The 27812-nt window shown below is 49.5% G+C and overlaps 1 protein-coding gene across 6 annotated transcripts in view; it reads left to right on the forward strand.

Annotated features, from left to right (window-relative positions):
* ESRRB (estrogen related receptor beta) overlaps positions 1-27812 on the forward strand; it is a 168133-nt gene that overhangs the window by 89467 nt on the left and 50854 nt on the right. For 5 of the 6 annotated variants that reach the window (XM_019733676.3, XM_074327178.2, XM_019733678.3 and 2 more), the window contains exon 2: positions 23165-23574. In XM_019733676.3, the coding sequence (XP_019589235.1) occupies positions 23165-23574 (410 nt within the window). Of the gene's footprint in view, positions 1-9370; positions 9484-23164; positions 23575-27812 lie in introns of those variants that run through there. The other variant, XM_074327175.2, reaches the window with a different exon arrangement.

Below are 27812 nucleotides of genomic sequence, written 5' to 3' on the forward strand. Positions count from 1 at the left end.
TTCTCTCCTGTGCTCAAGCTCAGCCCTGCCCTTTGGTTGGCATCATATTCCATCCATCCTGTGCTCCTTACCTGCCTGGGGGAGCAGCAAGCAGGGCCCTTCCCTTTGGTTGATGGACTGGCCTCTTCAGGGACTGGCCTTGCTCCTGGGCATATAGGTGGAGTGGGACAGAATGGCTGGACCCTGCCGCACAGATTACCTCTTGCTGGGCAGGCTCCTCATTCCGTCCACAGCGTGGACCCTTGGGCTGCAGTGCCACTTCCAGCTCAAGCTCCAGGAGCCCTGATCCTGGGGCACTGGGCCCTGCTGCCAGGGCTTCTGCTCTCTTAGCTTAGCGTAGAGGCATGCATGCTCCCGGCCAAGGCTGTTTTAAGAGCTTCACAAATCCGTGTTATAACATACATAGTATATGCCTCATTAATATAACTTTTATTGTAAAAATTATTTGGAAGGATTAACATTATTTGGAATTTTTTTGGCTGTGTTAACTTTCTGAATTGAAAATGGGCTCTGATTTCTTGGAAATCATCAAGCCAACTCAGAAATTCTTACTAAGAAAATCGAACCTACCCATTGTTTTCAGATGGGATGAAATGTTTATGAACACACTATAAAAGAACACGTTGAATTCATGTTATACTTTGTGGACATTTAATTAAACATTAAATTTTTTTGATTTTGCATTTTTCCTTTCCATGTTTGGGAATTAATTTTTTTTTTTTTCATATTTCAAACGTGTAAAGGTCTTTGGAAAAATTCATAGGCCAGAGGCTCCGTGTATTGAGAGCTGAGCAGACAAACCAACCTTGTGCCAGCCTTGGGAGTTACAGGGTGGGGGAGAAGCAAGACGGAGAGGTGGAGAGAAGCCAGCTGGAGTGGTAGGTAGGGCTGGGGCTAGCAGTCTGGGCTAGGTTCTGGACTCTTCTGTGATGTTTAGTTAACTTAATCTGTCCAAGGGCTTTTGAACCTTGTTCTCCCCTAACTCTCCAGGTACCCATTTAGCTCCCTCCCTCTCTTCATTCAAGACTCAACTGTCCCCTCTGTTAAAATAGTGCCCCATCCTGCTCTAATATGTGATGTAGTGTCAAGAAGCCACTCATGTTACGAAGACACATAAAGCTGGGTAAGGGCATAGGGAGTGTCCTGTCATATATTAGTTAGTTTACTTGCATGTGCTCTGTCTGGACCCGCTCCCTGAGGGCCGGGATTGGGTTTTGTTCATTGCAAAGTCTCCAGCCCCTGCAGCAGTGCCTGGCAGCGAGGAACTCCACACAGGAAAGCATTGGTGCTCCATGAATGAGCGAATGAATGCATCTTTGCCCTCCTGCCTCCAGTGGCTATTGGGAGAATCCGGTGAGAACAGATGCACTCTTCAAGTGGTAAGGTGTCAGTAGCCCAGGAGTCAGCACACATCGACGTGCAGAAGGCTTTCTAGATGTTTATTACACGGCTCACAGAACTGTGGTTCTCACACTTCCATCCAAGCAATAGTCACTTGGAGAGCATATTAAAGTGCAGGTGGAAGCCCAGAGATTCCGATTCACTGGGCCTGGGCCAGAGCCCGGGCATCTGAATTTAATGAACCCTCTGGGTGGTACGGATGCCACGAGTCCTCAGACTGTGCTGGGACAAACCCTCACTGAGGACCAGTAACTTTCCCTTCCTTTTACAGATAGGACATCAATCTAGAGCTCACGGGCTGTCTCAAGCTGGAATGCAGTGTGACCCAGGAGCCCATGTTTCTAAGGTTGGTGGAGGGGTGGGGGCCCAGGGCTGCCCCTCTCCGTGTTTGAGGGCCCAGGAGCCTGCACTGAGCAGAGCCACCATTGTGACTCTGGTTTTGGCAGCCCTCGGTGCTGGAGTTCTAGTTTTCCCATTTCTTCCTTTTAGACCAGAGGATTTAGGAGCTTTGGGCCACACGGTCTGCTCAGTGCACAGGTCGGGTCCTGTAGGGATGCAGCCCGATTCACACTCAGCCTGAAGCCCTCTTCTGAGCATTGATGGGGGCAGGAATAGGTCTGGGTGCCTCCAAGAGGACAGAGGAACCACATTGCTGCCTGATGACCTTGGAACGGGGCACAGAGATGCTGGCATTGGAGGCTGAGCAGCCCGAAGCCAGTGAGCCCCGAGTGGATGGAGGCAGCTAGTTTGCTATTTCCCCAAACTGGGACAGATCCTCCAAGCCTGCTCTACTTATGTCAAGCGACCTCTGAATTCCTCAGGTGTGGCCCCTGAGGAGGTGACTGTTGATGCCGTAATGTGGGTCCTGGCTGCCCAGCCCTCTGCCAGAGACCAAGCAGCACCCAGTGTACAGGGCACATGTGCACCAGCAGTCTGCAAGGACAGGGGATCCGGCTGCAGTGTCTTACATCTCAGAGCAGACTCGGGACTCTGAGGCACCGGGCAGTTTTGAGGGGCCATGAGGCCTTGGTCCCAAAAGTACAAAAAACCAGGCTTGCAGTTGCTACAGGTCAACTGTCCGCACTCATGGGTTCATTCTTTTGTTCATTCCACAAAAATGTATTAGGCACCTTCTCTGAGGACACAAAGATGAATAAGACGGTCCCTGTCCTCCAGGGACCTAACAGATTAATGATGCCCCAAAGCACTAGGAGGAATGTGAGCAATGAGCACCCCCCACGCACGGTGCTGGCACATAGCAGACACTCAGTTAATCTCTGTCGAGTGAGCATGGTGCTGGGGGAGCATGGAGGAGAGAGTGAAACCTGGCCAGGGAGGGCTTCTTAGTGCAAGCAAGGGGAAAAGGCATTCCAGATAAAAGGTGTGAAGTCAGCAAATATTTGGAGAATGACAAATAATTGGTGCGAGTGGCACTGGAGAGAGGCAAGAGCACTTGGTTCTAACCAGGCAATGCTGTGAACACAGTCCACACAGCATCTCTTTACCCCTTTCAGATGGGTCCTCATTGTCATCACTCCGGGTCTTACAGTTGCTTTGCCTGAGGCCCAGAGAGGTTCTGTTCATGTTCCAGGCCATGGAGGTCGTAGGTGGCAGAGCCAGGTGTTCAAACCCCAATTGGCAGTTAACCAATCTGAGCCTCAATCGCTCCATCTGTAAAATGGGACACTCAGGCTTCCCTGGCAGCTTTCTAAGAGAGCTATGCATGAATGCACATGGAAAATCGGTGAAAAGATTACACGATACCCAGGAAACTTGGTAACAGCGGTTGCCTTTGGGGAGGCAAGGATTAGGGGACCAAGGATTAGAGGAGAAAGAAGACTGTACCAGTCACTGGATAACTTGTTGGGCGTCTAGTGCAGAAAAAGTTAAAGTACAAGGAAACTGAAGGGGAAGGAGTTGGGTGGGGGGTCCGTTTGAAAGGAGAAGTGGAAGCTGGTGTTCCTGGGGTGGAGACGGCATTTGTCTGTGGCGGACACTTTGTCTCCACCCCCACCCCTCTCCCTTTGAGGGGAAGGACACTGGCGACAAGCGTCCTCCTAATACAGTACGTGCATTTTATCTTTGCAGACTTCTTGCAGACTTAGTTTAAAGATCTCAGCTCAATACCATTAGTGTATATCTGCAGAGGGCCCTTTGTAAAATTGATTAGAAAGTGGGCTTTTGCATGTGGGGTGAGGGGTGGGGGTGGGACCTAATCGGATTTGAGCACTAGATGGTATCTCATCTCCTGCATCTAGAAACTGGCTTGGGGACCTCCCTGGGAACCAGGGCCCCTAATTTGGTTTGCGAATACATTAGCCAAACAAGCTGAGGGGGCTCCTCTGAGGAGAGAGTTTTCAGGGGATGGGGCCCAGAGATGGTGGGAAGGCTGAGGAAGTGAAGAAGGGGGTGCTTTCTGTGCAGGTCCTGGGTGTAAGCTGTGTCTGAGATCACCACCGGTGCACACTTCTGATGGTTTTACCCAGTCCATGAGAATGAAGCAGACTTTTAAGGGGATTTATTACTGTATTGCCTGCCATTTATTGAGTGCCTATATATATTTTTTCATTTTTGTGTTTTAAGATAAGTAATATTCACATGTATAATAAAAAAGTCAAACAGTACCAAAGTATAGGAAATGATGGTACATTATCGTTTCTTTCTCTTCTAATCCTTAGTCCCCTAGGCAGACACCCAAAGTAACCACTGTTCCCAAGTTTTCTGTGACTTGTGTTTTTGCACAGATTTTCCATGTGTGTTCATACACAGCTTTCTTAATCTCTCCAAGAAACCTGCAAGGGAAGCCTGAGTGTCCCATTTTATAGATGGAGAAATTGAGGCTTAGCTTGGTTAAGTGCCAGTTGGTGGATAGCAGGGCCAGGACCCGAATTGTCAATGGTCTGGCTTTAAATCCTGGGGTCTTTCCACAGAATCATGTGCCCTTCCTGAAAAGAGAGGGGGCCGCTCAAAGCTAAACAAGAGGCACTTGGAATGTTTACTTCTGTAGCTCTTTTCTTGGGTCCATTCAGGTGCTATCATTTTGTCCACTTATACCCACGCATCGTCAAAACAGAATGGAAACTTCCAAGGGCATCTTTGTTTAGAGCCTCCTTCAGTTACACAGCCCTTCTTCAGAGTGAGTTAAGCCCTTGTCTGCTTTATCAGGATCTTGCAGGTGACTTCCTGCTGCCCACTTCCCGACCAGGCACTTGTGGGGGGTGGAGGGTTGGGGAGGTGCCAGTGGCTGTGCGTACTGCAAAATAAGGGTGGCATCAGAACGTAGGGTTAGTGCCCCTCTTCATTACAGATAATAATAGAACCACCCTCACAAGGTTCTTCAGGGGTCTAAATGACATGATGTTATGGTACCCGGCTCATACATTCTCAACTAATATTAGCAATTATTAGCATAATTAGCTAGACAAACATTAATACATTACTCATCCACTCTGTGCAAATGACGTCAACCAGAATATAAGCATAATATTGTTCTTATATTATTATACTATTGTTTAATATCTAATATTATTTAAAATAGAATTCTAGTTACCTAATAAAATAGTACTGTTTTAAATAGAATTAGTGCAATGCCGCATACAATCACACTCAATAAATGTGATTCCCATTTTGGTTCCCTTCCTTTTACCAGCTTTAAATCTTGGTTCTCTTTCATCCCCATTCTGAATTTAATTTCTGTAAAGTGAACCAATTTTAATTCCCACTCAGAACATTTACTGAGCACTTGCTGTTTACTTGGCAATGTGCCGCGTGCTGGGGGCACAAAGGCTAATATAGACCATGGACCCTGTTGTTTTAGAACAGGGGAATCACTTGAAGTCCAAGCTGTTTGGGGGGATTGGGGAGTGCCTGTGGGGTAGTGACAGACTTACTGACTTCATGCACTCCAGTACCTCAGTTTCCCCTTCTGAGTGGGGCTACCTCCCTTTCTTGTTGCTTGGTATTTGAAAGATGTGGAGCAACCTAGCTAATGTGGTTTAAGTCTGGTGGAGGCCAGAAGGGCCCAGCGCCTTTCTTCTTCCCATGGGCCTCTCCCTACCCGCAAGTACCCTGTACCCCATTGCCACCACTGCTGGAGGCCTGGGGCTTGGCTCATTCACAGGGCTGCTGGACCACACAGGCTGTGGATCTGGGGACCTCCATCCTTCCTTCTCCTCTCCGTCCTCCTACCCAGGACTGTAGCCTGTCCTACTGCCCCTCCGGGTACAAGCTACACCTTTTTCACCAGTTCTTTATCCCAATCCCATCGTCTCCCCACAAGGTAGGTTTTGTAGGGACCAGAATCCCTCAGCCCCAGTGCTCTACTGTAAAACCCAGAATTACGTAACAGCTGGATTACAGGAAGGTTATTAGCTTTGCTTAAAGATTTTCCATTTACACAAGGATTAGCTGCGGGGTTTCTTTAAATAGCTGGCTTTGCTAATGCATTTGTATTGTAGAGAAAAGGTGGATGGGAAAAAATTGGGGGACAGAATTGTGAAACTGACGGCCCAAGTTATAAGCCAGCTGTGTGAGGGTCATTTCACCTCTTGGAGGCTCAGTTTCCTTAATGATGACAGTGAGCAGTGGCTGCCTTGCCCAGCCCCCAGCGTTCCCCCGCACTGCACTGCACTGCACTGCACTGCACTGCGAATGTAGGGTGTGACCCACTGCCCCGCAGATCTAAGGTGGCGGTGGCTCTAACTCCTGGGCCCTTACGCATCAGGTGGGCTGTGCGGTGTGATGCATCCAGCCCAGCACAGCTCCAGGATCTCCGCAGACAGCCTCGCAGAGATTCGAGTTCCAAATCCCTAAATTTAGCACCCAGGGATTTCCCGGAACTGGCGTCTGCTCACCTCTCCATCCCTGTCTCCAGCCATCCCTTCACGGCGGCCTGCCTGGCCCCGCCCCCTGATGCACACCCCTGTCCCAGAAGTCCCAAGGTACCGCCACTTCCCCAGATGTGTACTCTGGTCCCACCTCTGTGATTGGTGGTGCTGGTCCTGTTGCCTAGAAAGCCATTCCACATCCCCTCGCCTTAGTGGCCTGGCTAGCACCTTACTTGTCCTTCAAGGCAGTTCACATGACTCCTTCTCCAGAAAGCCTTTCCTGACCCCCTCTTCTGTCTGCTTCAGGAGTTGGGTCAATATGCATGTGTGGCTCTATCACCACACGTTTGGACATTTCATTGTCGTTGTTCAGTTATTTGCATCTGTCATGAGCTGCTGGGCTTAGGGGCAAGGTCCCTGTTGTGTTGGACTCAGTAAATGTATGGTTGATGAAGTTAGATAAATAAATACCATATTTCCCTGAAAATAAGACCAGGTCTTATATTAATGTTTGCTCCAAAAGACACATTAGGGCGTATTTTCAGGGGATGTCTTATTTTTTTCATGTACAACAATCTACATGTATTCAAATACAGTCATGTCATCTTCTTCTGGAACATCGTCATAACGTACTACATGTGTCCATCTGGCTGACGATCTTAACTGGGGTTTATTTTTGGGGTAGGTCTTCTTTTTGGGGAAACACGGTAAGTAGTAACCACTTTTTCTATGTGGTGCATGTGCTTCCTCCCCAGGCACATAGAGCTCTCCAGCTGCATCCAGCAGTTCCTTAGGGCAAAACCCTGGTGTTAGACCATAGGCATCCAATAAATACTGGCTGTACCCCAGCTATGGGACCAAATGTCTTTGCCCCTCAGTTTCCCCATCTGTAAAATGGGATCATAATAGTTCTGCCCTCTTAGGGTTGCTGTGAAGACAAAGTGAGTTCATATGCATCCTGCACTTAGAATAGTGCCTGGACATAGTCCCGTGTTGGTTGGTGGATTTTTGTTTTCAAGGGCCCTGGAATTCTGCCCCTGTGGGTCCTCCCAGGCCCCCAGTGTCCCCAGGTTGCTGAGCCAGCTATTTTTCTCTCGTTCCTCGCTCCAGTGAACTTTCTCACTTCCCTACCCCCCCAACCAGTCAGCACAGAAATAATCCAATTTTACTTGATTATTAGTCATTATTTTCTGCTGCTGTTTTTGTTTATTACTTTTTTAAGCATTCTAGATTTAATTGAGTTGATTGATTAGCACAATCGCTGATTGGAAGGAGACATTCTGTAACCCTCTCCTCCCCCAGCACATAACTTCCCCAGAGACACCTGGGGCTGACTGCCAGTCCAGGGCTCAGCCCTCCTCAGGGCTCTGCCCCAGAGGTGCAGTGCGTGAGCCAGGTGTCCGGCTCTGACTGGCTGGCGACCTGAGGCAAGTCTTATCCTCCCTGAGCCTAAGGTTCTTCATCTGTAAAAAGGGGATTGAACCAAATGAGCTTTCTGATCCCTTTCCGCCCAAACTTCTTTGCAAATTCTCTATCTAAGCTCCCCTTGCCCTGCCCTGGTCTGTGCATCATTCATTCTTTCAGCATCACTCAGAGCCCACTCTGTGTTCACCCAGCACTGAGCCAGGTTTTGTAGGCTCCAGATGTGAGGGAGACAAGGGCCCTGCCTTCTAGAAGCAAGCAAGAGGAGGCTGACAAGCAGCAAAGTCTGGTGTTTCTAACTTACGTGTGTTCTAAGTTCCACAGGGTTTCAAAGGGGCGTCCTTGACTTTGGAAAATTGTAGAAGGAGTGACATTTGGGTTTCGTCCAAAATAAAAACAAACAATACAAACAAAACTGAACAGACTGGGTGGGGAAATGACCTTTACAGAGGTCATCCCTACATGCCAAGTACTGTGCTAAGCATTTTCTTTTCATCTTCTAATTCTCACAGCAACTCTCTGAATAAGGGAATGTGATACCAATTTTACAGATGAAACACTTGCGGCTCAGGAGAGGCTAAGCGGCTTGCCTAAGGTGACACAGCCAGTGAGTGGGAGAGAGAGCAACATTAAAATGAGGTCTGAACGATAGCAAAGGATGTCCTCTTTGTACAGTTTCCAACCATGTTACAATGTTAAATATTTTGAGAAAGATTTTTTTGAAAGTTCAGCTAATTCCCCAAATATCACTTCTCTTTCCAGGCTTGCACACTATCTTCTACACATCTCTTTTTGTATTGCACATGTATGTAGCCACTGCAAAAACCCTGAGGTAGTAATGCCCTTGGCATATTTGGGACAGAGCAAGGAGGGAGGCTGTTGTGGCTGGAACATAGGGCGAAGGGAGGAAGGTGAAGTTGGAAAGGTAGCCAGGGCTGTTTACAGAGAGGGCTTTGCAGACCACGATAGGGACTGGATTTTATTTCCAACATGTTTCTCCATTTTCTAATTCCCACTGTTTCAGCAATTCCACAGTCCGACCCAGTGGATATGGCATAATCCATCAACACTGCGGTGGTTTTGAGCAGTTTTTGTGCATGTGTGTGTGGATGCATGTGTGTTTGAAGTAAATTCTACAGGTCGCGTTTCAAGCATATGGCTTTTTGCTTCTGATGAACTTTCTCAGGCTAAACTGCTAGTATATCTGGTTCAAAGTGCTGGGTCATCTGTAAGGCTCTAGCCAGCCATGCCACACGGTGACTGCCGGTGGAGAGAGGAAAGGGCATTCTAGGCAGCACACCTTGTGTGCAAATGAGCAGAGCTGAGGCAGAGCTGAGGCAGAGCTGAGGCAGAGCAAGGCTTGTCCGGAGGAGAAGGAGGAGCCGCTGGTCAGAAAGCAGAGCCTCCTGAGGACAGGTCGGCATGTGGCTCACGTGGCTCCTCACATTCTCTTCATGAGGCAAAGTTGGAGCTTTTTCATTTTTTCCAGTTTAAAAACATTTTTTAATTAGAAGAGTTTTGGATTTACAGAAAAGTTGCCAGGATGGTGCAGGCAGTTCCGTATACGCCTGCCCATGTTTTCCTCTCTCCAACTTCTTACATTAGCGCGATACCGGGGCACAATGCAGAAACGCATGTCGGTACGTCTCTCTGTTAGCTAAGCCCTGCACTTTATTCAGATTTCATTCATGTTCCACTGATGTCCTTTTTCTCTTTCAGGATGCTCAATTCCAGACTGCATTTTGTTGTCCTGTCTCTTTCATCTCTGGTCTGTGACAGTTTCTCAGACTTTCCTTAGTTCATGACCTTGACAGCTCTGAGGCATGCCGGCCAGGTAGTTTGCTTTTACAGTTTAAACTATTTCCATTTACAATTGTGATATTGAAAGGTTGTGAAATATTGAGGTCAAGCTCAGAACTCAGGAGTGGCGGGGAGGGGGCTGGGTTCAAATCCTGACTCTGCCTTCGACCCGCAAAGGGACATTGAACAAGGAAACTCTACCCTCAGTTGCTCCACCTTCACAGTGTGGGTGAGACCACTTATCTCGGGGCCTAGCGAGGGTTAACTAGACAGACGTGTAAGTGCTGATGAACTTGGGGTTCATGTTCAGTTCCATTTCTGGGTAGGCACCTCGTAGGACTGATTGCCCTGAAGACTGTGTTCCCTTTCTCTCCAGGAGTCAGGGTTGTGAAATGTCAAAGTGAGCGTGGCAGGGCGCGTGTGACAACATGGCAGGAGGCTGACACTTTACAAAGCTTTTGAAAAATAATATCCTAATTTGATCCTCACATTAACTCCAGTAATGAGGTAGCAAGATGGGTTATCACTGTTTTAGAGATAAAGAAACAGGCTCAGAGAAGGTCGAGAACCTGCTGAAGGTCATGGGGGAAGGAAGGGGCAGAAGCCAAGGCTTGAATCTGGACTGGGAGAGATTTGGGTGGTTCCTCCCCCCAGAGTAGCTCCGCCTGAGCTGGCTGGTGGATGGGGCCGGCAGCCTGGGGTGGATGTGTGTGGAGAAGCCCTGCTCCCCTGGGGAGTCTGTCGCGTGGGGCAGGCGACTGGCGTTTGGCTAGGCAGATGCATCAGGGTGGGAGACTGGGAAGGTATGGATTCCCAGGCTTTACATGTCGTATTGATCTCAGGTCATTGTATTACAGCGAGTGTTTTCATTTTGTAACGTGGAATTTTTTCTTTCGGTGATTTCATTTTTAACCCTTGAGTTACCTGTGAAAGCTGCATGAGCAAAAAGCTTATGACTGGTGTCCAGTTTCCCAGGTAAATCTCTGGATAAATGGTCCTGCTTCGTTCCAGAAGGCCTACTGTTTTACCTCCTGTGTCATGTGTCTTTAGGCCTCTCTGGCAGATGGCTGTGGGCTGTCTACATTTTCCAGAAAGGGAAGTAGAATGAGACCAGACAGGGCAAGTGACTGTCTCAAAGACACATAGCCTTGGAGCTGGGACAGAAGCCATGTCACTGGGCTCTTTCTATAATACCAGGCATAATAAGAGCTCAGAAGACCCTTGTGCTGTTTATTATTATTTTTTAAACCTGCAATGTAAACTACAAAATTTCAATTCCACCCTTGAAAGGGGAGCTGGGAGTGCACGTGTGTGTGTGTGTGTGTGTGTGTGTGTGTGTAAGTGTAAGAGAGAGAGACAGAGAGAAGCACATTAGGTGAGTGCACCTAATGAGGACAAAGGACAAAGCGATTTGGGCAAACGGCCAAAATTTACCCTCAATCCCACCAAGGCACACAGAAGTTAGAGGGGTGGGCAGTCCTTTCCAAAAGGGGCCCTCGATATTGGGAGTTCCAATTTCTCCACTTTGAATTTTCTACAATTCAGGGCTCACAGACTACCTCTGCCCCTCATATGCCTGCACACAGATGACGTGGCCCTGGCAATTCTGGTGCTAGGTGACATCTCTTCTGCCTGTACCTGTCACCGAGATGTACCCATGTTTTCAGATCTCTGAAGAGCCTAGTGTCTCACGGAGCAGGATGAGTCTCGCTCGCCCCTTGTCTTTTCGGTCCTGGTGGCTGGCCTTGGGACACTGGTCCCAGTCCCAGGTGGTCCAGAGAAGAGTTTCTGCTCAGGCCTGCTGTCTTAGTCCTTTCAGGATGCCAGCACCAAATACCACAGCCTGGGTGGCTTACAAGCAACAGCAATTTATTCCTCGCAGTTCAGGAGGCGGGCAATTTCAATATTAAGGCTCAAGCAGATTCATAGCTAGCTGTGTCCTCAGATGGCAGGAAGGCTCAGGGAGCTCTGGGGGCTCTCCTTATAAGGCCCTATATATAAGGACCTTATCTAGGTCCTTATATATAGGTCCCATTCATGAGGGCTTCACCCTCATGACATAAGCACCTCCCAAAGGCCCCACCTCCTAATACCATCACAGTGGGGCCTAGGTTTCAGCATATGAATTCTGGGGGGACACACATTTGGTCTAAGACACCTGCCATCCTCTTTCTGGCTGTCGGCAGCCTCTGCCCCTCCTCCCAGCCTGGACCCCCCAGGAGGAGAACAGAAGCTATTTTTCTCTTCTGTCACCTTGAAAGGCGAGTCGGGCCTGGAGAGGGAAGAAGTAACCATGTTTGGCATCACCATGCTTCTCCAGAGATGGTCCTTGTTCTTTGGGGTGGAGGGAAACACCCCCGATTGGCTAAACCCCCAGAGCTCCCAGGCCTGTGGGTGTCAGGATGGATTAGCGTTCAAGACTTAACCCTTCAACATACTGGAGATGAGATGCTGTGTGGTCCATGCTACGGCTTTGTGCCTCAGTTGATTTTCCCATCTGTAAAATAGGACTAAAATTCCAGAGGCATTGTGAGGCTTAGAAAGCTGATATGTGTACAGCACTTTGCACATGGTAAGTACTTAACAAGAAAGGAAATTTTGTGTTATTGTTATTCCATTAAATAATATAACAGCATCAATATGTTTTTCCTCCAAAGGGCTCTCACGTCTGCTTTCTCATTGTATTCTTACAACAACCCAGAGAAGTAGCATAGCTCTCGGATCCAGTTTGCCGATGCAGCAACTGAGACGCAGGGAAGTGTAGCGGTATGCCCAAGGGCACCCAACAAAGCAGGTTGGATGCTGAGGCCAGACTCTGAAGTCCCAGGGGTCGCTTGGCTGGGTTGGGTGTGTCCAATCTGACATACCTGCAGCCACCAGGGCCCTTCCTGGCAGGCATGACAGCAGCCCCTGCCCCTCCAGTTCTGAACTCATCCTCTCACCTCCCCAGAACAGCTATCTCCCCAAGCCCTGCTCCGAATTCCCAGGCTGGGAGGGCCCTAATCCTGTTTGGTGCTGGCAGGGGGGTAGATCCAGCTCTCAAGCCAGTGGCAGGGCTGGTGTCATTGCCAGCAGCATCTTGGCCAGATGAAGGTTGCATTAGTGAGCAGTAATTGAAATGCAAAATAACATTTTGATCGAGCCAGCAGGCTGTTTATTTATCAGATCAATAGTCAAAATGCCCCATCTGGAGAAGTCAGCGTGATAAGTGACAGCATTTCCAAGGACAAGCTTGGTGAATCCAGCAGCCCACCCCCAACAGCCCAGGGAAGGACCAAGGAGCCTGGAAGTGAACCCCACCTCTGCTTCCCCACCTTTTCTTACTTTCTTCTGATAGCCACTTTGTAGAGGAGACGACTGAGACCCCAAATTTCAGACCCTCCTTGGCTGTGGCTGGAAGGCCCTATACCCGAAAGAGCTGAGGAATAATAGTTAACAGCTCCTGTTTTTGGAGCACTCACTATGTACAGGTGGTGCTGTGGGTGCTTTATATTTATTGTGTTGTTTAATCCTCAGAAAAATTCTACGAGGTTTGGTGACTTGATATTATGAATTTTGCAGATGAAGAAACTGAGTTGTGGGGAGGTAAAGCAACTGGTTGCACAGCCAGTAAGTGACAAAGCCAGGATTCGAACCCAGGTGACCTGGCTCTAGAACCCTTGTGCCTGGGCCCTGTTCTGCCCTCTCTCTAGAGGGCAGGGAGAAGTGGTGGACCCTTTTCACTTACACAGAGACAACATTCTGGCTCGAAGTCAAGGCCAGCTATTTCCAGCCCCACTTCCCACAGATTTTCATACATTGCATTGATCCTTGTGTTAAAGTACGTGTTTGAACATTTTGAAACCAGATTCGTTGATAAGTGGGTCTCAGACTCGAGCCTCTCTCAGTTGCTTCCAAACATATCACGTGGTTTTGGGTGCTTAAAAAACAAAAAGCAAAACAGAGAGAAAAATCCATGCACCATTTGTAAAGTCTTTAAACCAGGATTAGTGGCATTCAGTGGGAACTGGTGGTGAGGTTGATCCTTCGGGTCCTTCCTGGGGACTGTTGGCCTCGGGCCCCTGGGCTCTGCTCCAGCAGCAGTGGCTGTCCCCTTTGCTCTGACTCTGGCCTTGTCCTGTGGCTCAGGCCCATGAATGTCACATCCTGAGGGGGTGCCGGCTTTGGGGACTCATAACCCACCCAACTCTCAGACCGCCTCGTTCACATGTGCAGGTATTTGTTGAGTACTTATCATGTGCCTGGAAGTGTTCTAGACGGTTCCAGAGAAAGAACGCAGACACAGCCCTGCCCTCATGTACGGAGGCCCCGAGGTGGGAGCATGACGGTGTAGTCCAGAAATAGCCCGGAGGCCTGTGTGACTGGCATGAAGGGACCACAGGGGAGAGCAGGCAGGTGGTGGGGCCAGGCCTCGCGGGCCTTCCCAGCTGCAATAAGGACTCCTGCTTTCCGGGAGTGCGATGGGAAGCTCCTAGCTGTTTTGAGCCGTTTGGAGGAGTGTTGTGACTTACTCCCCTTTGCTTTGTCACTCACTCCAGCACTTTCTGGCCGTGTGACCCCTGCCAAGATATTTAGCCCCACTGAGCCTCAGTTTTGTCATCTGCAAAATGGGGAAAATGATAGTACCTACCTCAATAGGTTGTCTCAAGGAATCAATGACTTAATACATATAGTTCCATGCCCAGCATAGAGTAAGCCTTCTACCATCATCCTAATAGAGGTCAGAAGTGGGTTCCCAGTTGGCTGCATTGCCAGGTCCCACCTATCCACCTGAGTTAAGATGTCTTTTTGTCATCTGCCCAGGCTGTCCATTAGCATAAAGACTGAAAAACTGAGTCAGGCAGAGAAATGGATGCTGGGATCCCCAACCTCCCTTTGTCATTCCTGGTGTGCAGAAGGCCACATAGAAAGGGCCACTGCCACTATCAGGCAGTGGATGAAAGTGTTGTCCCCCTCACTGCCCTGCGGGGACACACATGGGGAAGTGGCAGTGAGGCCCACCAACAGCACAAAAGAGACTCAGCTGTGTGATCACATAAGGAGCAGAGTGAAAGTTGGTAGTATAAGCCAAGTGCCTTAAATGCTGATTCCATCTTGGGTTGCATCAACAGGAGTATAGTGTCTAGGATGAAGGAGGTGTCAGTATTGTCCTGCTCTGAATTGGTCAGGACTTACCTGAAGGGCTGTGCTCAGTTCCCGTGTTCTTCTTTAGGAGGAATAGACAGAGCAGATGGATTATTCTCAAAGGAGGGCAAATGTTGATCCCAGTGAGTAGAGGCCTCACTAGAGAAGAGGAAGCTGCCTTCAGCAATCTAGATTGCTGTCTATGGAAGGCTTAGACTTGTTCTGTAGGTCCCGAGGGAGAGAGTTGTATAAACTATATTAGAAGCTCCAGAGGGAAAAAATATTTTGGCTCTTGACAAGATTTTTTTTTTAAAAATAATCGGAGTGGTCTAAAGATGGAAACAACTGCTTTCTGAACTGATGACCTCCCTATCTTTGGGGTCTTCAACAAAGACAGGAGGCCACTTGGCAACAGGGATAAACCAGAGGCCTTTTGAGGTCCTGGCCTGGTTTGAGTGCCACTAGCTGGAAGAGGGCCCTGCCTGCCTCTTGGCTTTTCCTCCAGCACTTTCCCTGCATGCCTCCCTCCCTCACTTTCTTTAGGCCTCAGCTTAAATGTCCACCTCTCAGAGAAGCCTTCTCTGGCCATTGTATCTGGACACTGATCCATCTGCCATCTGTCCCCTTCCTTGCTCTTTCTTCATAGCACTCATCTCCAACCGAATTTATATATTTGGTTGTTTACTTACTGTTGTTAGGGTGGGCTACACTAGCTATTATTATGTACAACCCCAGTGTTTCAGTGACTTAACAACAGAAATTTATATCTTGCCCACATAACATTATGGTGAGGGTGTTCAACAGGCAGCCTTTCAAGAGATTTTTCAGGGGCCCAGGTTCCTTCCAATTTGTGGCTCTGCCATCGCCCGGGGCCTTGGGGCCATCTCCTGGGTCCTCTGCCTGGACCCTCTGGAGCTTTTGCTCAGATCCTGTGTGGCCTGCAGACAGAGGAAGGAAGAGAGAGAGAGAGAGAGAGAGAGAGAGAGAGAGAGAGAGAGAGAGAGAGAGAGAGAGAGAGAGAGAGAGAGAGAATGGGAGGCGGGAGTGCCATGGGAGATATTTTATGAGCCAGAGAGGGGGTGTGGCTTACATCACTTTGCTCACATTCCATTGGCCAGGACCTGGTCAATGGCCACAACTAACTGAAAGGGAGACTGAGAGATGTAGTATTTCTGATGCCTAGGAAGAAAATGAAATTGCTTTTGGTGAACTCATAGCAGTCTCAGCTATACTTATTTATCATATTTCATTGAATCTATGATATCATCTATTGTTAAAGACACGATTATTTTTGGAACCACTAACTAAATTAAACCATGGCATGCCATTGATTCAAGATGCATTCTGATAGCCAAGATGTTAATATGTGAAAAAATTGTGTAGCTTAGAGTCAATGAAATATGCTTGAGGGCAGGAACCTGTCCACTTTGTGCACCAGTCCATCGTCAGGGCTGGAATAGCGAGTGCCACAGAGTAGATACTTGAGAACTGGGAATGAATGAGGGAGATGGTGTGTGAGTTGTCCTTTTGGTTAAGTGTCAGAACCCCCGTTGTGTGCGACATGGAGTCAGGGAATCAGGCTCTGCTCAGTCACCTGAGCAGAGGTGCTGCTGGCCTGTGGGCAGCTGTCAACAGCTGCTGAGGCTTACTCCCAGGCGTCTGCCCCCAGCAGGCACCCTTCTCTGCTGCCAGCTTTCACATCCTCTCCCTCGCTGCACACTGGTGTGAAGTCTGACCTTGCCCACACTTGAGCTGTCTGTCTTACTGCTTCTGTCCCTGGAGAGGCAGCCCTGACACCACAGATCTCATGGGAGACACTCTTTAGCTCAGCTTGGATCCGGTGTACACCCCTGGGTCAATCAGCTGGACCAGTGGGGTGGAGGTCTGTAAGAATGTGGCAAATGCTGCAGAGACGTGTGTGTGTGTGTGTGTGTGTGTGTGTGTGTGTGTGTGAGAGAGAGAGAGAGAAAATGTTGCAATTAGATGTCAGCTCCCAGGAGAGAGGTTCGTTCTAATAATTGGTTCTATGCACTCCTCTGCATGAGGAGCCTCTTTGCCTGAAAAGGGACTTTCTCCGTGGAAGTCCCAGCACACGGAGATGCACGCAGATGCATGATTAAATAGGTGGAGAGGTAGACGCGTGGATGGATGAATGATGGAAGGAGAGAGAGAATAAGACAGTCTTGCGTGCTGTGGGATTGAACTTTTTAGAGGCTGAGAATGGAAGCCATCTCTTCATTACCAAAAAGGGGTGCTAGGAACATCTGCTAACATTTATTTATTGAGCACTTATTGTATATCAGGCACTGTTCCAAGCTCTTTTCTGTATTAATTCAGTAATTCTGAAGACCACCCTTTGACATGAATATGATGATTATCATCCCCGTTTTCAGGTGAGGAAACTGAGGCACAGAAAAGTTAATTTGTAAGGGAAAGACCTGGAATTCAAACTCAGGCAGTCCAGCTCCAACCACTAAGCTTTAAGGTTACTGTGAGGATTGAATGCCATCTGGAAACTGCTGACTATGTTCAATGACAATAGGTGGGATGTTTATGCCATATCAGTACTTGGTATGGGGTGAAAATAAAAACAGAGTCAAGAAGAGTTAAGATGAATTCACAGATGTCAGCTTTCCACTGGCTATTGAAAGGAAGAACACTAGAGGTGTGTTTGGGGCATATTCTGAATGTGCGCTGTTGTTCTTCCTCCAAACCCCCCTTTGTGGGCGCCAGAGCCCAGAGCTGGCCCATTGGGCTAAAGGAAGACCCACCAGGTACCTTTGGGTCCCGCATAAGGGCATTCCACTGTCAGGACCAAGGTGAGGGCTGAAGTTTCGAATTGGTCTCCCCAGAAGGGTGCCCCTTTTGTTAATTTGCACAAGCCATGGTGTGAGCCAGCAGTGGCCGTCCACTGTGGGCCAGCCCAGCTGTCCTCGGGCAGCCACTCTCTGTCCAGCCACTCCCTCTCCCTTGACACAGCCTCTCTCTTCTCATTATGATGGATGCAGCCTGGAAAATCATGGATAAAAAGCCCCGATTGAAAGGCACTAATTACTCATCATTATTTTCCATGCAGTAATTTGTGTGGAACGAGATTTCAATCAGTTGTCCGGGATCAGCCTGGTTTTGACTAATCCTTCTAACGACAAGATGCTTAATTACAGATTTTTGCCTGAGCTCCACTGCACAGCGGGAGGCAGGTTCTCACTGAAGCCAGCTCGCTATTGGGTCATTTTGCAGTCCTGGCTCCCAAAGGGGCCCCCAAGGGGAGAAAGAACAAGAGAGTATTAGGAAGGTATTACTGAGGAGACCAGGTAATGCCGAACCACTGAAAGAATGGTGCTGTGGTAACGATGTGGCCATGGAGAGTGGCAGGTGGGCCACTGCTTGAGTCAGCTCATTCTCCCACGTAGGTCACCAGCTCACTGTGTCTCTAAACCCCCAACCAGACCCCAACCAGCCTGGCTTTCTAGTTAGTAATTTGAGCCACTCACAACTTGGGGCGTCAGTTCCTCATCTGAAAGTCACCAGGGGAGGCAGGATAATCTCTGAGAACTTACGATTCACTGACCCCAGCTGTGTAGGTTGTGTTTGTCCAGAAAAACGGATCTACTGTTGAAAGCTACACTATGCAAGATTTCAATCACATAGTAACGATAAAACACCATTTGTTAAAATAGGTGATTCAGGCTACTCAGGCGGAAGGCCAATTTGATTTAAAGAAACATCAGTTTAAGAAAAAAAATATGTAAATACCGGACCTCAGATGCACAGATTTGATTAATTGTAATCCTTGGTTCACAATACTTCTCATCATTGGCCTCCTTACCCTCCTTTCCTTTCTCCCTCCCCTTTCCCTCCCTCCCTCCCTTCCATGTAATAAGAACCCCTGTATCCATCACCTGACAGAAATACTGGGACCTTGACAATGATTCACATTTAGCCACGTGGTCCTCCCCGTCCTCCCCCCCATATTAAAGTCTCCGCCTGCGTTCTTTAATAATAATTTTTAAAGGAGGTTTAACTGTGTTACTTTCAGGTGACTGAGGGCTGGTTCCTGACAAATAAAGCCTTGCTGGAGGGTCTGAGAGTCGGCTTCAATGAATAGCTCAGGTGGCCCGTGCTTAGCAAATTAATTACAGAAATGTACATAAGAGTGTACTCAAGTGTTCAGAAACCATTTTTTCTTCTGTAGAGTAGATTCCCGTTTCAGGCTTATCCTCTTAATTTGCCTAACCATCCACTTTCCCTCCTGGTAAATGACAAGTTCCTATGGAATTATCCTTAATTCTAGATCTGCGGACTTGGTTGAGGGAAGAGTTTTGCTGGGTTTAACCACAAGCTGCCAGCTGCTGGATTTTCTGGGAGAATCACACCAGCAGCCAACGTCCTCTGAATGTTTGCTGGGCACCAGGATGCTCTAAATGTTTTGCCTGCATTAGCTCATGCTCACCCAGAACAATCCTTTGAAGGGGATGCTGTGATTGAGCCCATTTTACAGATGAGGACCCTGAGGCCCAGAGAGGGTAACTTGTTTACTCACAGTCACCAGCTACCATGTGGTAGAACTGGCTCGTCTGAGGCCAGAGTGCAGGCTCGTAACCAGTAAGCGACTCAGCTGCTGGTTTCTGCTCTTACAGGGGTGACTCCAGCACACAGCCAAAAGAGCGCTCTGAGCACAGCCCCTCTGCGTGTGACCCAGATTTCTGCATGGGGTGGGGTGGGCTCCACCCTGTAGAGGAAAACCAGCCAGGTCCCAGCTAATCAGGCCAGTCCATCCCTCTTACCTCCAGGAGCTTCTGTTCCTCCAGAAGCTTCTCTCCTGCTGCCTCCCACCAGCAGGTCACCTTGAGGGACAGAGATCCTGGGATTCCAGTTTAAAAATTGATGGTGACAGCCTGGAATCTCTCTTTCTCTAGAGGTCCGTGAAACCCAACAGTTTGGGTTTCATTCAGAACTTCCAAGATTCTGTTGGTCTCTGCATCAGGAAAATCTTCAACGCACTCCGTTGTCCGGCAGAGCGATGTCAGCAGAGAGCCCTCCGGTCAGCCTAGGCTCCCCTGGGCTCAGGCCACTCTGGGGTGCAGCGCCTCACACTGGACACCAGGAGGGCCAGGGGCAGGGCTGAGTGGGGGCAGGAGGGAGGCCATGCCTCATCAGACAGTGGTGAAATTGCGGCCAGGGCAGCTCTGCCTACACTCTCGTTCCCAGAAGAATCATAGGGAAAATGATGCCTCGAGGGGCTTCGACCCCTGACTACGGCTCTTTCAAAGGCTGCTTAGATGTGGCATCTGTCCCCTCCCCATAAAGTCAATAGTCATCGACCCAGTTGGGACCTGGGTCTCAGCCACCACAGATGATGGACTCGATGTGACTCCCTCCTCCCCAGTGCACAAGTGTCAGCCGCCTCCCCCTCATTCTGTGGCCACACTCTCCTGGACCTGGTATCAAGGCTCCACCTCTGACCCCATCTCCCATCCTTCCCGTTTTCTCGCTCCTTCCTCCTGCCTATACCTCAGCCTCCAACCCCTGGAAATCACCATATTCTTGACCCCTCTATTTTCTCCCAATTCCACCTCTTCTGACATCACTCTCCTCTGTGCCAAAACTGCATCATTCAGTTGCCCAAACCTCAGCTCTTGTGCCCCTGGCCCACCCTCTTCCCTCATACATCCTCTCTCTCTCTCTCTCTCTCTCTCTCTCTCTCTCTCTCTCTCTCTCTCTTTCTCTGGCCCCACCCCCACCCCACTGCGGAACACTTGACAAGGTCTGGAGAAGGTGTTGGTTATCATAGCTGAATGAATGAAGCAAGACCAGCTAGGCACAGCAGGGAGCCCTCCGCCCGCCCCCCCACCGTGTTGTATTCACCTGACCCTTTCTGGAGCTCTGCACACTTGTGCTTGTTTAGTGTCTGTTTTTCCTGTGAGAGCTGCTGAGATCGTGGGCTGTGCCTGTCATGTTCCTGTTATCTGGCCAGCACTTAGCACATAGTGGTGCCCAAAATACAGGTTGGTTGTCCCTGGAAAAGATGTGCAAGTGGGGCCAAAATAATGATCACGGAAATGAGAAAGCTGTAGGAATGAAATCATTAGACATCCCACCCCCACCCCACACCTCTACCCCCCTCCCACCTCAGCTGGGACTGATGCACCAAATTGGCAGGGCTTTCTGTGGCAACTCTGGCTGGTCAAGTTTGCTTCCTTCTCAGCCCTAGCGTCCTTGACCTGGGCCTGCGGGCAGGGTCTCGGTAGGGCAGGTCTTGGCTGCACAGCCCACTGCAGGACGCTTTGTTTCCTTCTGTACCAAGAAAGAGAGGGGCAGGAGGGGAAACCAAGGCTCAGGGGATGGCTCGCCCTGGGTGTCTGAGCCGTGAGGCTGGGGTAAGAGAGTTGGGAAAACTGTGGCCTGCTGTGCACTGGGAATGGCTCCAGGGCTCTCCATCTTCTTCCCTCAGGGCACATGCTCCTTGTACATCCAAGGGACAGATCTGAAGCCGGCGGCACATAATACATGCTCCCTAAATAGTAGTTGCTACAATGACTGTTTATGTCAAGTATATCTCCCGTAATCTCTGAAGCTGAAGGGGCGGGGGGAGGATGGAGGGCTGGGTCTGGGGGCTGCCTTGCCCAGCAGTGTTTGTCACAGTGGGCCTGGGATGGCCCTGTGAACTGCAGAGCCTACAGCAGCGGGCAGGAGGGGATTAGAAATGAAAGAGCACCTGGTCAGCTCTCCCTGCCTGCCATGTGCAAGGGGTTGTGGGAAGGAACCCTTCCAAAGGCGCGTGTGTGCCTGCTCAGGCAGATTCTCTACCTGGATTATGCCCTACCCGCTAATGGCTTTTCCTGAGGACACACCGGGACCCATTGGTGGGTGGAGGGGAGGCAGGTGGCCCAGGGAAATGACAGGGCACCAGCCCTTGGGATATAAAAGGACCCAGAGGAAACCCTCAACTGGGGCGCCTACTATCAATGTAAGGGGAACTTGGGGCTTGCAGGAGAGGTGCTTCCACGGACTGGAGGACTCAGAACATTCAATTTGGAACAGAAGAGACCGGGGAGCCTCTATCTTCAAACACTACGTTCCCATAAATAATAAACTTCTTGAGAGCAGGAGCCTTATATGTATCTCTTATCTTGGAACCTCCAGCGCCCAGAAGGCAACCCCTTCCCCAGGTGGTGATCAATCCTTTGCCCAGTGTGCTGCTCAGAAAACAGGGGGTCCCTCTGGGCAACATTCCCAGTGGACAGCAGGCCACAATTGTCCCAACTCTCTTCCCCCAGCCTCACAGCTCATGCACCCAAGGTGAGCAGTCCCCTGAGCCTTGGTTTCCCCTCCCGCCCCTCTCTTTCTTGGAGGTAGGGCTGTGGCTGCTCCCCCAGTGGACCCTCCAGCCCAGAGCCATCTTTCCACCCAGGGGGCTGTACAGCCAACCTCTCCAGCCCTTTTCTGGAGACAGAAGATCTCCAGGATCTTCCCCTCTTTTCTTTGACCTGCTCCTCAGGCATAAGCCTTGGCCTCCTCTTTACTGCACGTGGCTGGGCCAGGACAGGGCCTCCAGAAGTCTGGAGCATGGGCTGCAGCTGGGTTTCCCTAAACACAGACCTTCATCTCCCTGCATTTCTTGTTCCCTGTGGAGAGAGGCCCCTCCCCTCACCTGGGAGCTGTGATGTAGGAGGGTCACAGCCAGCTGCCTTCTCACTGCCCAGGTTCTGGGAGGAGGGGCTTTCCTTACAGGAACTGGACCCTTCCTAGTGATTCTGCCTCCTGAATAATCCTCTCTGACACTATCAGTGAGGCTGGGGCGCTTAAAGGTTGAAACTTAAGTTTAAGAAACAGCTGGGGGATGTACAGAGTTGGGATTGGGAGGCTCCCTCCTGCTGCCTAATGGAGGCACAGACTCTTGGGGATGAGGGGCTGGGTGGAAGCCAGCCTGCTCAGTGGAGGGAAATGAGAGAGGGGGCCTGGAACCACCCTCCGGATGTGCCCTGGGCCAGAGGCAAAGCCCAGAAGCAGCGAATTTGGCTGAGGCCTTTGCCCCAAGCCCGGCCTCTTGCCCTGGCCAAGTGCCTTGGCATTTCTGCTCCCCATCTCAGTGATGGTGGCACATGGGGGAAGGTCTGAGCTTGGACTTCCCCGAAGCCCCAATGGAACCGAACGAAACGGGTTATCAGATCATTGCCCTAAGGGTGTCTGTTCCAGGGCCTGGCACATCTGGACTTGACGTCAGAGCCACCATGTTTTATTCTTGTGTGGGAAGTTCAGCCAAGTATTTTGGCTGAATTGTTACCACTTTTTGTCACCCTCAAGCCGGCAATTTGCAAAAGGCTGGGTCCCTAATCTGAAGCTTATTGCTCAGAGTTTTTTTCTTTGAGGACTCAGAAGGTTCTGGGAGGTGGAGGGGTTTAATGCCGGAAACTTGCGTTTCATGACCAATTGACCTTCGGGACCAGTATTTTATCTCACCCAGGCCTTAGCATACAGCCCCTCCCAGCCACCCCGCCCACTGGTGCCCAGAGCCCAGAGCTAATTCCTGGGGACGGTGTCACACCTCAGCCTCCGCAGATCTGACCTCCCACACTCTGTGTTCACAGGCTACTGAACAGAATGTCCGCAGACGATCGGCACCTGAGCTCCAGCTGTGGCTCCTTCATCAAGACGGAGCCGTCCAGCCCGTCCTCGGGCATCGATGCCCTCAGCCACCACAGCCCCAGTGGCTCGTCCGACGCCAGCGGCGGCTTTGGCCTGGCCCTGGGTGCCCACGCCAATGGTCTGGACTCGCCGCCCATGTTTGCCGGCGCTGGGCTGGGAGGCACCCCGTGTCGCAAGAGCTATGAGGACTGTGCCGGGGGCATCATGGAGGACGCGGCCATTAAGTGCGAGTACATGCTCAACGCCATCCCCAAGCGCCTGTGCCTCGTGTGTGGGGACATTGCCTCTGGCTACCACTACGGTGTGGCTTCCTGCGAGGCCTGCAAGGCCTTCTTCAAGAGGACCATCCAAGGTGCGTGGCGGTCATTCAGGGCCCGGGACGGGGTGCGGGTGGGGGCGCGCGGCCGGCGGGCCAACAGGAAACCACGTGATCCCTGCAGTGGCGCTTCTGTAGGCCCCCTTGTCTGTCTCTCAGGGTTTCTCACGCTGGGAGTCTGGCCAAGGACTCTAACTCCAGGAAGGACTGTTGTTGAAATGGCACGTACCCCCATATGGCGCCCCAGAAAACCCGAAGAAAATCCACACAAGTGCCTCACCACGGGTGTGCCTCTCACTGGGATGGGGAACACTGTCGGAGGTGTGCTCCTCAAAAAGATGATTTTGGGGGGGAAATAGCATTGTTGGTCCCGTAATTCCAAACCTTGTAAAATACGAAGGGTGTCTCACTTTGTTTTTATCTGTTTTAATTACACAAGTGAAACACACTGTTTTCCTCACTGTGAAAGACTCAGGTTGACAGAGCAAAGGACTGTTTCCCTGAGCCCTCACCCCCTTTTGGATCCCAGTGTGGCCTGTGTTCTAGGGCTTTTCCAATACATCTGCGTATCAGCTGGGCCTGTGCCTTGAACTTGAAAACAGCCCATCATTATCCCCAATTTATCTAGAGGTGACTTTACAGAGGGTAACTACCAGGGCTTTGCATACCTTCCTCAGAAGGATTCACTCGAGTACCCATTGAAAGAGGCAGCCACCTCCACGGAGAGATGGCTGGGCATCCGGTAGCTGAGATTCTTACTGCAGCAGCCAGGGCTAGAGCACTTGCGTCATGCATTCAGCCAAGTATCCGCGGAGCCCTTCTGAAGTGCCGGCCACTGTTCTAGGTGCTGGCAACAGGAGAGACCCAAAGTCCTGCTCATGCAGGTAACTGAGGCGAGGTGATGCCACGGGAGCAGACGCTGCAAACCAGACTGGAAAAAACCTCGGGCACTTGTCCTGTCTCTGACCCAGATCCCTCGGCCGGGGCCTGCCTGGCTCTCCCAAGGGTCTCTTTCCCTTTGGAAAGAAGCAGCCTGAAATTCCCTGGGATGATTCTCAGTGTATTCATTCAACACATATTTATTTGTTGACGTCTCTTCAGATGACAGTTTATTTATGAAACCAATGGAGGGCGTTAGGATTGGCCATGTTTCTAATTCTGCATAGTAGTTGAGACGATGTGGTGTGGTGACTAGACCCAGATTCCTGGAGCAGACAGCTCCATCCCATTACCTTACAGCGGAGTGCCCTGGGCCTGTTTCTCTCTCACCTTCAGGGAGGATATCATTCCTACCTCACGTCACATAGAGCTGATAAAAGAAGATTAAGTGAGTTCGTATGTATCAAACACTTAGACTATTCACTGGCACCTAGTGAGTGCAAAATAAATGTTTACAAGTATTATTTTCACTTTTGCAGTATCACTTAAGACATATTATTAACTAAGACCATGGAATTTTACCTTACAGAGCAAGCTTTGAGACTTACATACAAATAAAACAGTAATTCTTGTGACTTAACAGGATTTAAATTATTTTAGCTACTTTAGAGATAATATTTATTTTTTAAAGGAACTCTTCGAAAAGAATAAACCTGGCAAAAATTCAAACAGTGCAAAAGAGTAAAACAGTAAAAAGGAAGTTTTCTGAAAACTCCAGACTCGGGTTCTCTGAACCTTCCCCAGAAGGAGCCACGATACCATCTTCTTACAGCAAATATTTATTGAGCACTTTCCTATCAGGCCGTGTGCTAGCCTCCAGCAGTGAATGAATGCAGCCTGGTCCCTGCCTGCTTTGAACTGCTGGATCAGGGAGAGGGCCTTGGGATCTCCAGATTTCAAAAGCACTGCATGGTGGTTCCAAGTCTCCTACCTCAGACAGGGTTGGGAACCTCTAGTCCGATATCTAATTAATATCATAGGCTATTTAACAAACGTGAGATGTTTAAGCTAATTTAAGTTACTGAAGTAGCATTTTTCTTTCCAAATTAGGAAGCGGTCTTGGTAAGATTGACTCTTTGAGGTCAGTTTTTGAAAAATGGCTCTTTAGGAGACAATTACATTTTCTTCTCTCCATATCCTTACATGAGCTGGAGGGTTCTGGATCAAATGTTCTGAAGGCAGAGGCTGGTGTAACTCAGAAACCCTACTTTACTCGCAACAGAGGTCCAGGTGCTGAGAATGTCCTTAGCCACTCAGGATTCCACATGAAGAATTTGTAAATAGTCTTTAATTATTTGCTACCACGAATAGGATAATTATCTCTTCCTAGAAGTCAAAAGACAAACAAAAGCATTTTAGTGAAATCAGTTGCTCTGTCTCTTTCTCACAAGACAAGTTTCACGTTTATAACCAGACACAAGTTTCTATCTAAAACAGGGAAGAGTAAATTCTAGGCTGGTGGATGGATTGCTCTGGTTATTTTATTAACACTTTGGTTTTACTTTAACAAAGATTTTAATGTTGTTTCTGAACATAATAGTTGTAGAAAACTTGGGGGGAAAAAAACCGAAAAGTATAAAGAGGGAGAAAAAAATGACCTCTAATTGGATAACCATAGAGATGAGCAACGAGCTGCAGGGGGAGCATGAGGAGTGGGGCCTGCAGTGAAGACACGGAGAGCGTGGGAATCTGCAGGCACAGCCCTAGGCTCCAAACCAGGGCAGTTTCCTAAGCATCGATTGAACAGCAAAGGCTAGTCAGGCCATTTTTAAAAGTCCGATAGCTTGGACATAGAGCCTTTAGTCATAGAATGACCCATTCACAAATGTATGTTACCACTTGGAAGGCTCTGAAAAATCATACTAGCTCACACCCACCTCCCTCCTTACTGTGGGTGTGGGGACAGAGCCAGGAGTGCAGTTTCCAGGCTCTCAGCCTCATGTGGAAAGGTGCTGGCTCAGGTAGTAAATGGCCATCAGCTGTGGCTAATTGACTGTCAGTTATAACCAGTGAGCCATTGGCCACTAATATAACTGCTGTGGCTATGCTAGCAGCAAAAAGGGGGCTAGCAAGAAGATGGTGGCTGAGCTAGCAAGCACGGATTGCTGTTAGGAAGGCGGATTGCAGCTAGCAAGGTGAGGTTGGTTGGCAGAGAAGCGGATGGCAGGTTGCAGATTATGTGGCCCCCGCTTCCTGTGTCTCCAACCCAGCCTCCAGCGAGACTATAGTGCTCTGACTCCCCTATCTATGGCTCCGTGGGTGTTCCTTTTTGGCCACACAATGTCCTGCGTTCTTGTGCGGGGAGTGGGACTAAAGACCTCGCATGACACCTCGCATGATAGTGGGTTGCTTCAGTCTGCTCCGTTCAGTGGTGACACTGAAGACTACTGACAATATGGGAAGAAATATAGCAGAAACAAGGATGTCACGATAGATTGGGGGAGATAGGCCTCGGTCTCTTCAAATGTTTATTGAGCACTGACTGTGTGCTTGGCTGGGCCAGGTGCTAGCGCCTGTGGAGAATGGGGAGGAGATGGGAGAGGCGGGCAAAGTATGGCCTGCAGGCTGGCCACCTGCTTAGGTAAATCAAGCTGTATTGGGACACAGCCACACCTATAGCAGCATTGAGTGGTGGCTATCCAGCCACAAAGCCGAAAACATTTACTATCTGGCCCTTTACAGAAAAAAATGTGCCCTACCCTGCACTATAGCACAGAACTAGGTAGATGCGGGTCTCCCTGCCCTCAAGGGGCTTAAAATCAACCCCTAGTAGTGAGTGTTAAATGTTTATTACAACTTTGCCTTCCCGATTCTATGCTATAAAAGGGAATTTGCTGTCAGGGGTTGTTGTGACACCCAGAGTAGATGAGCTCAGAGATAGATAAAGAGGGTCTAAATGGCTATCAGCCAACGGAGATAATCCTCAACCTGATTGAATTTCCTAGCATATCTAAAGAAAAAAATGTACCCATCAAAAGGATTGATCAGCCCCGGAGGCACAGAATGAAAGGCCGACTTTTGTAGCAGAGGCACTTCTAGGAGTCAGCCTGACAGGATTAAACCTTCGGTTGATCTGATTAGCCTCTTTCTGAGTACGAGCGAGTTCCCCTGTACGTCTTCTGCTTGGAGTGAACTTGTTGGTTAGGCTGACCAGGTTCTCCGTGTACTTGAATGCGCTGGCATCTCTGGGCTTATACATCAGGTTCCTGAATGTGAGCGATGTGAGTCTGCCGCTGAGACATGGAGGCACTTTCTGTGGCTGGAGTCGGGCGTCCTGGTCACAGGGATGATGCCAGGTTCTGGACTGTGATACTGACCTCACGTGGTGAAACCCT

Source organism: Rhinolophus sinicus, chromosome 3 (assembly GCF_057876585.1).
Source record: "Rhinolophus sinicus isolate RSI-liver-muscle chromosome 3, RSI-T2T, whole genome shotgun sequence".
In the NCBI taxonomy this organism is placed as follows: domain Eukaryota; kingdom Metazoa; phylum Chordata; class Mammalia; order Chiroptera; family Rhinolophidae; genus Rhinolophus; species Rhinolophus sinicus.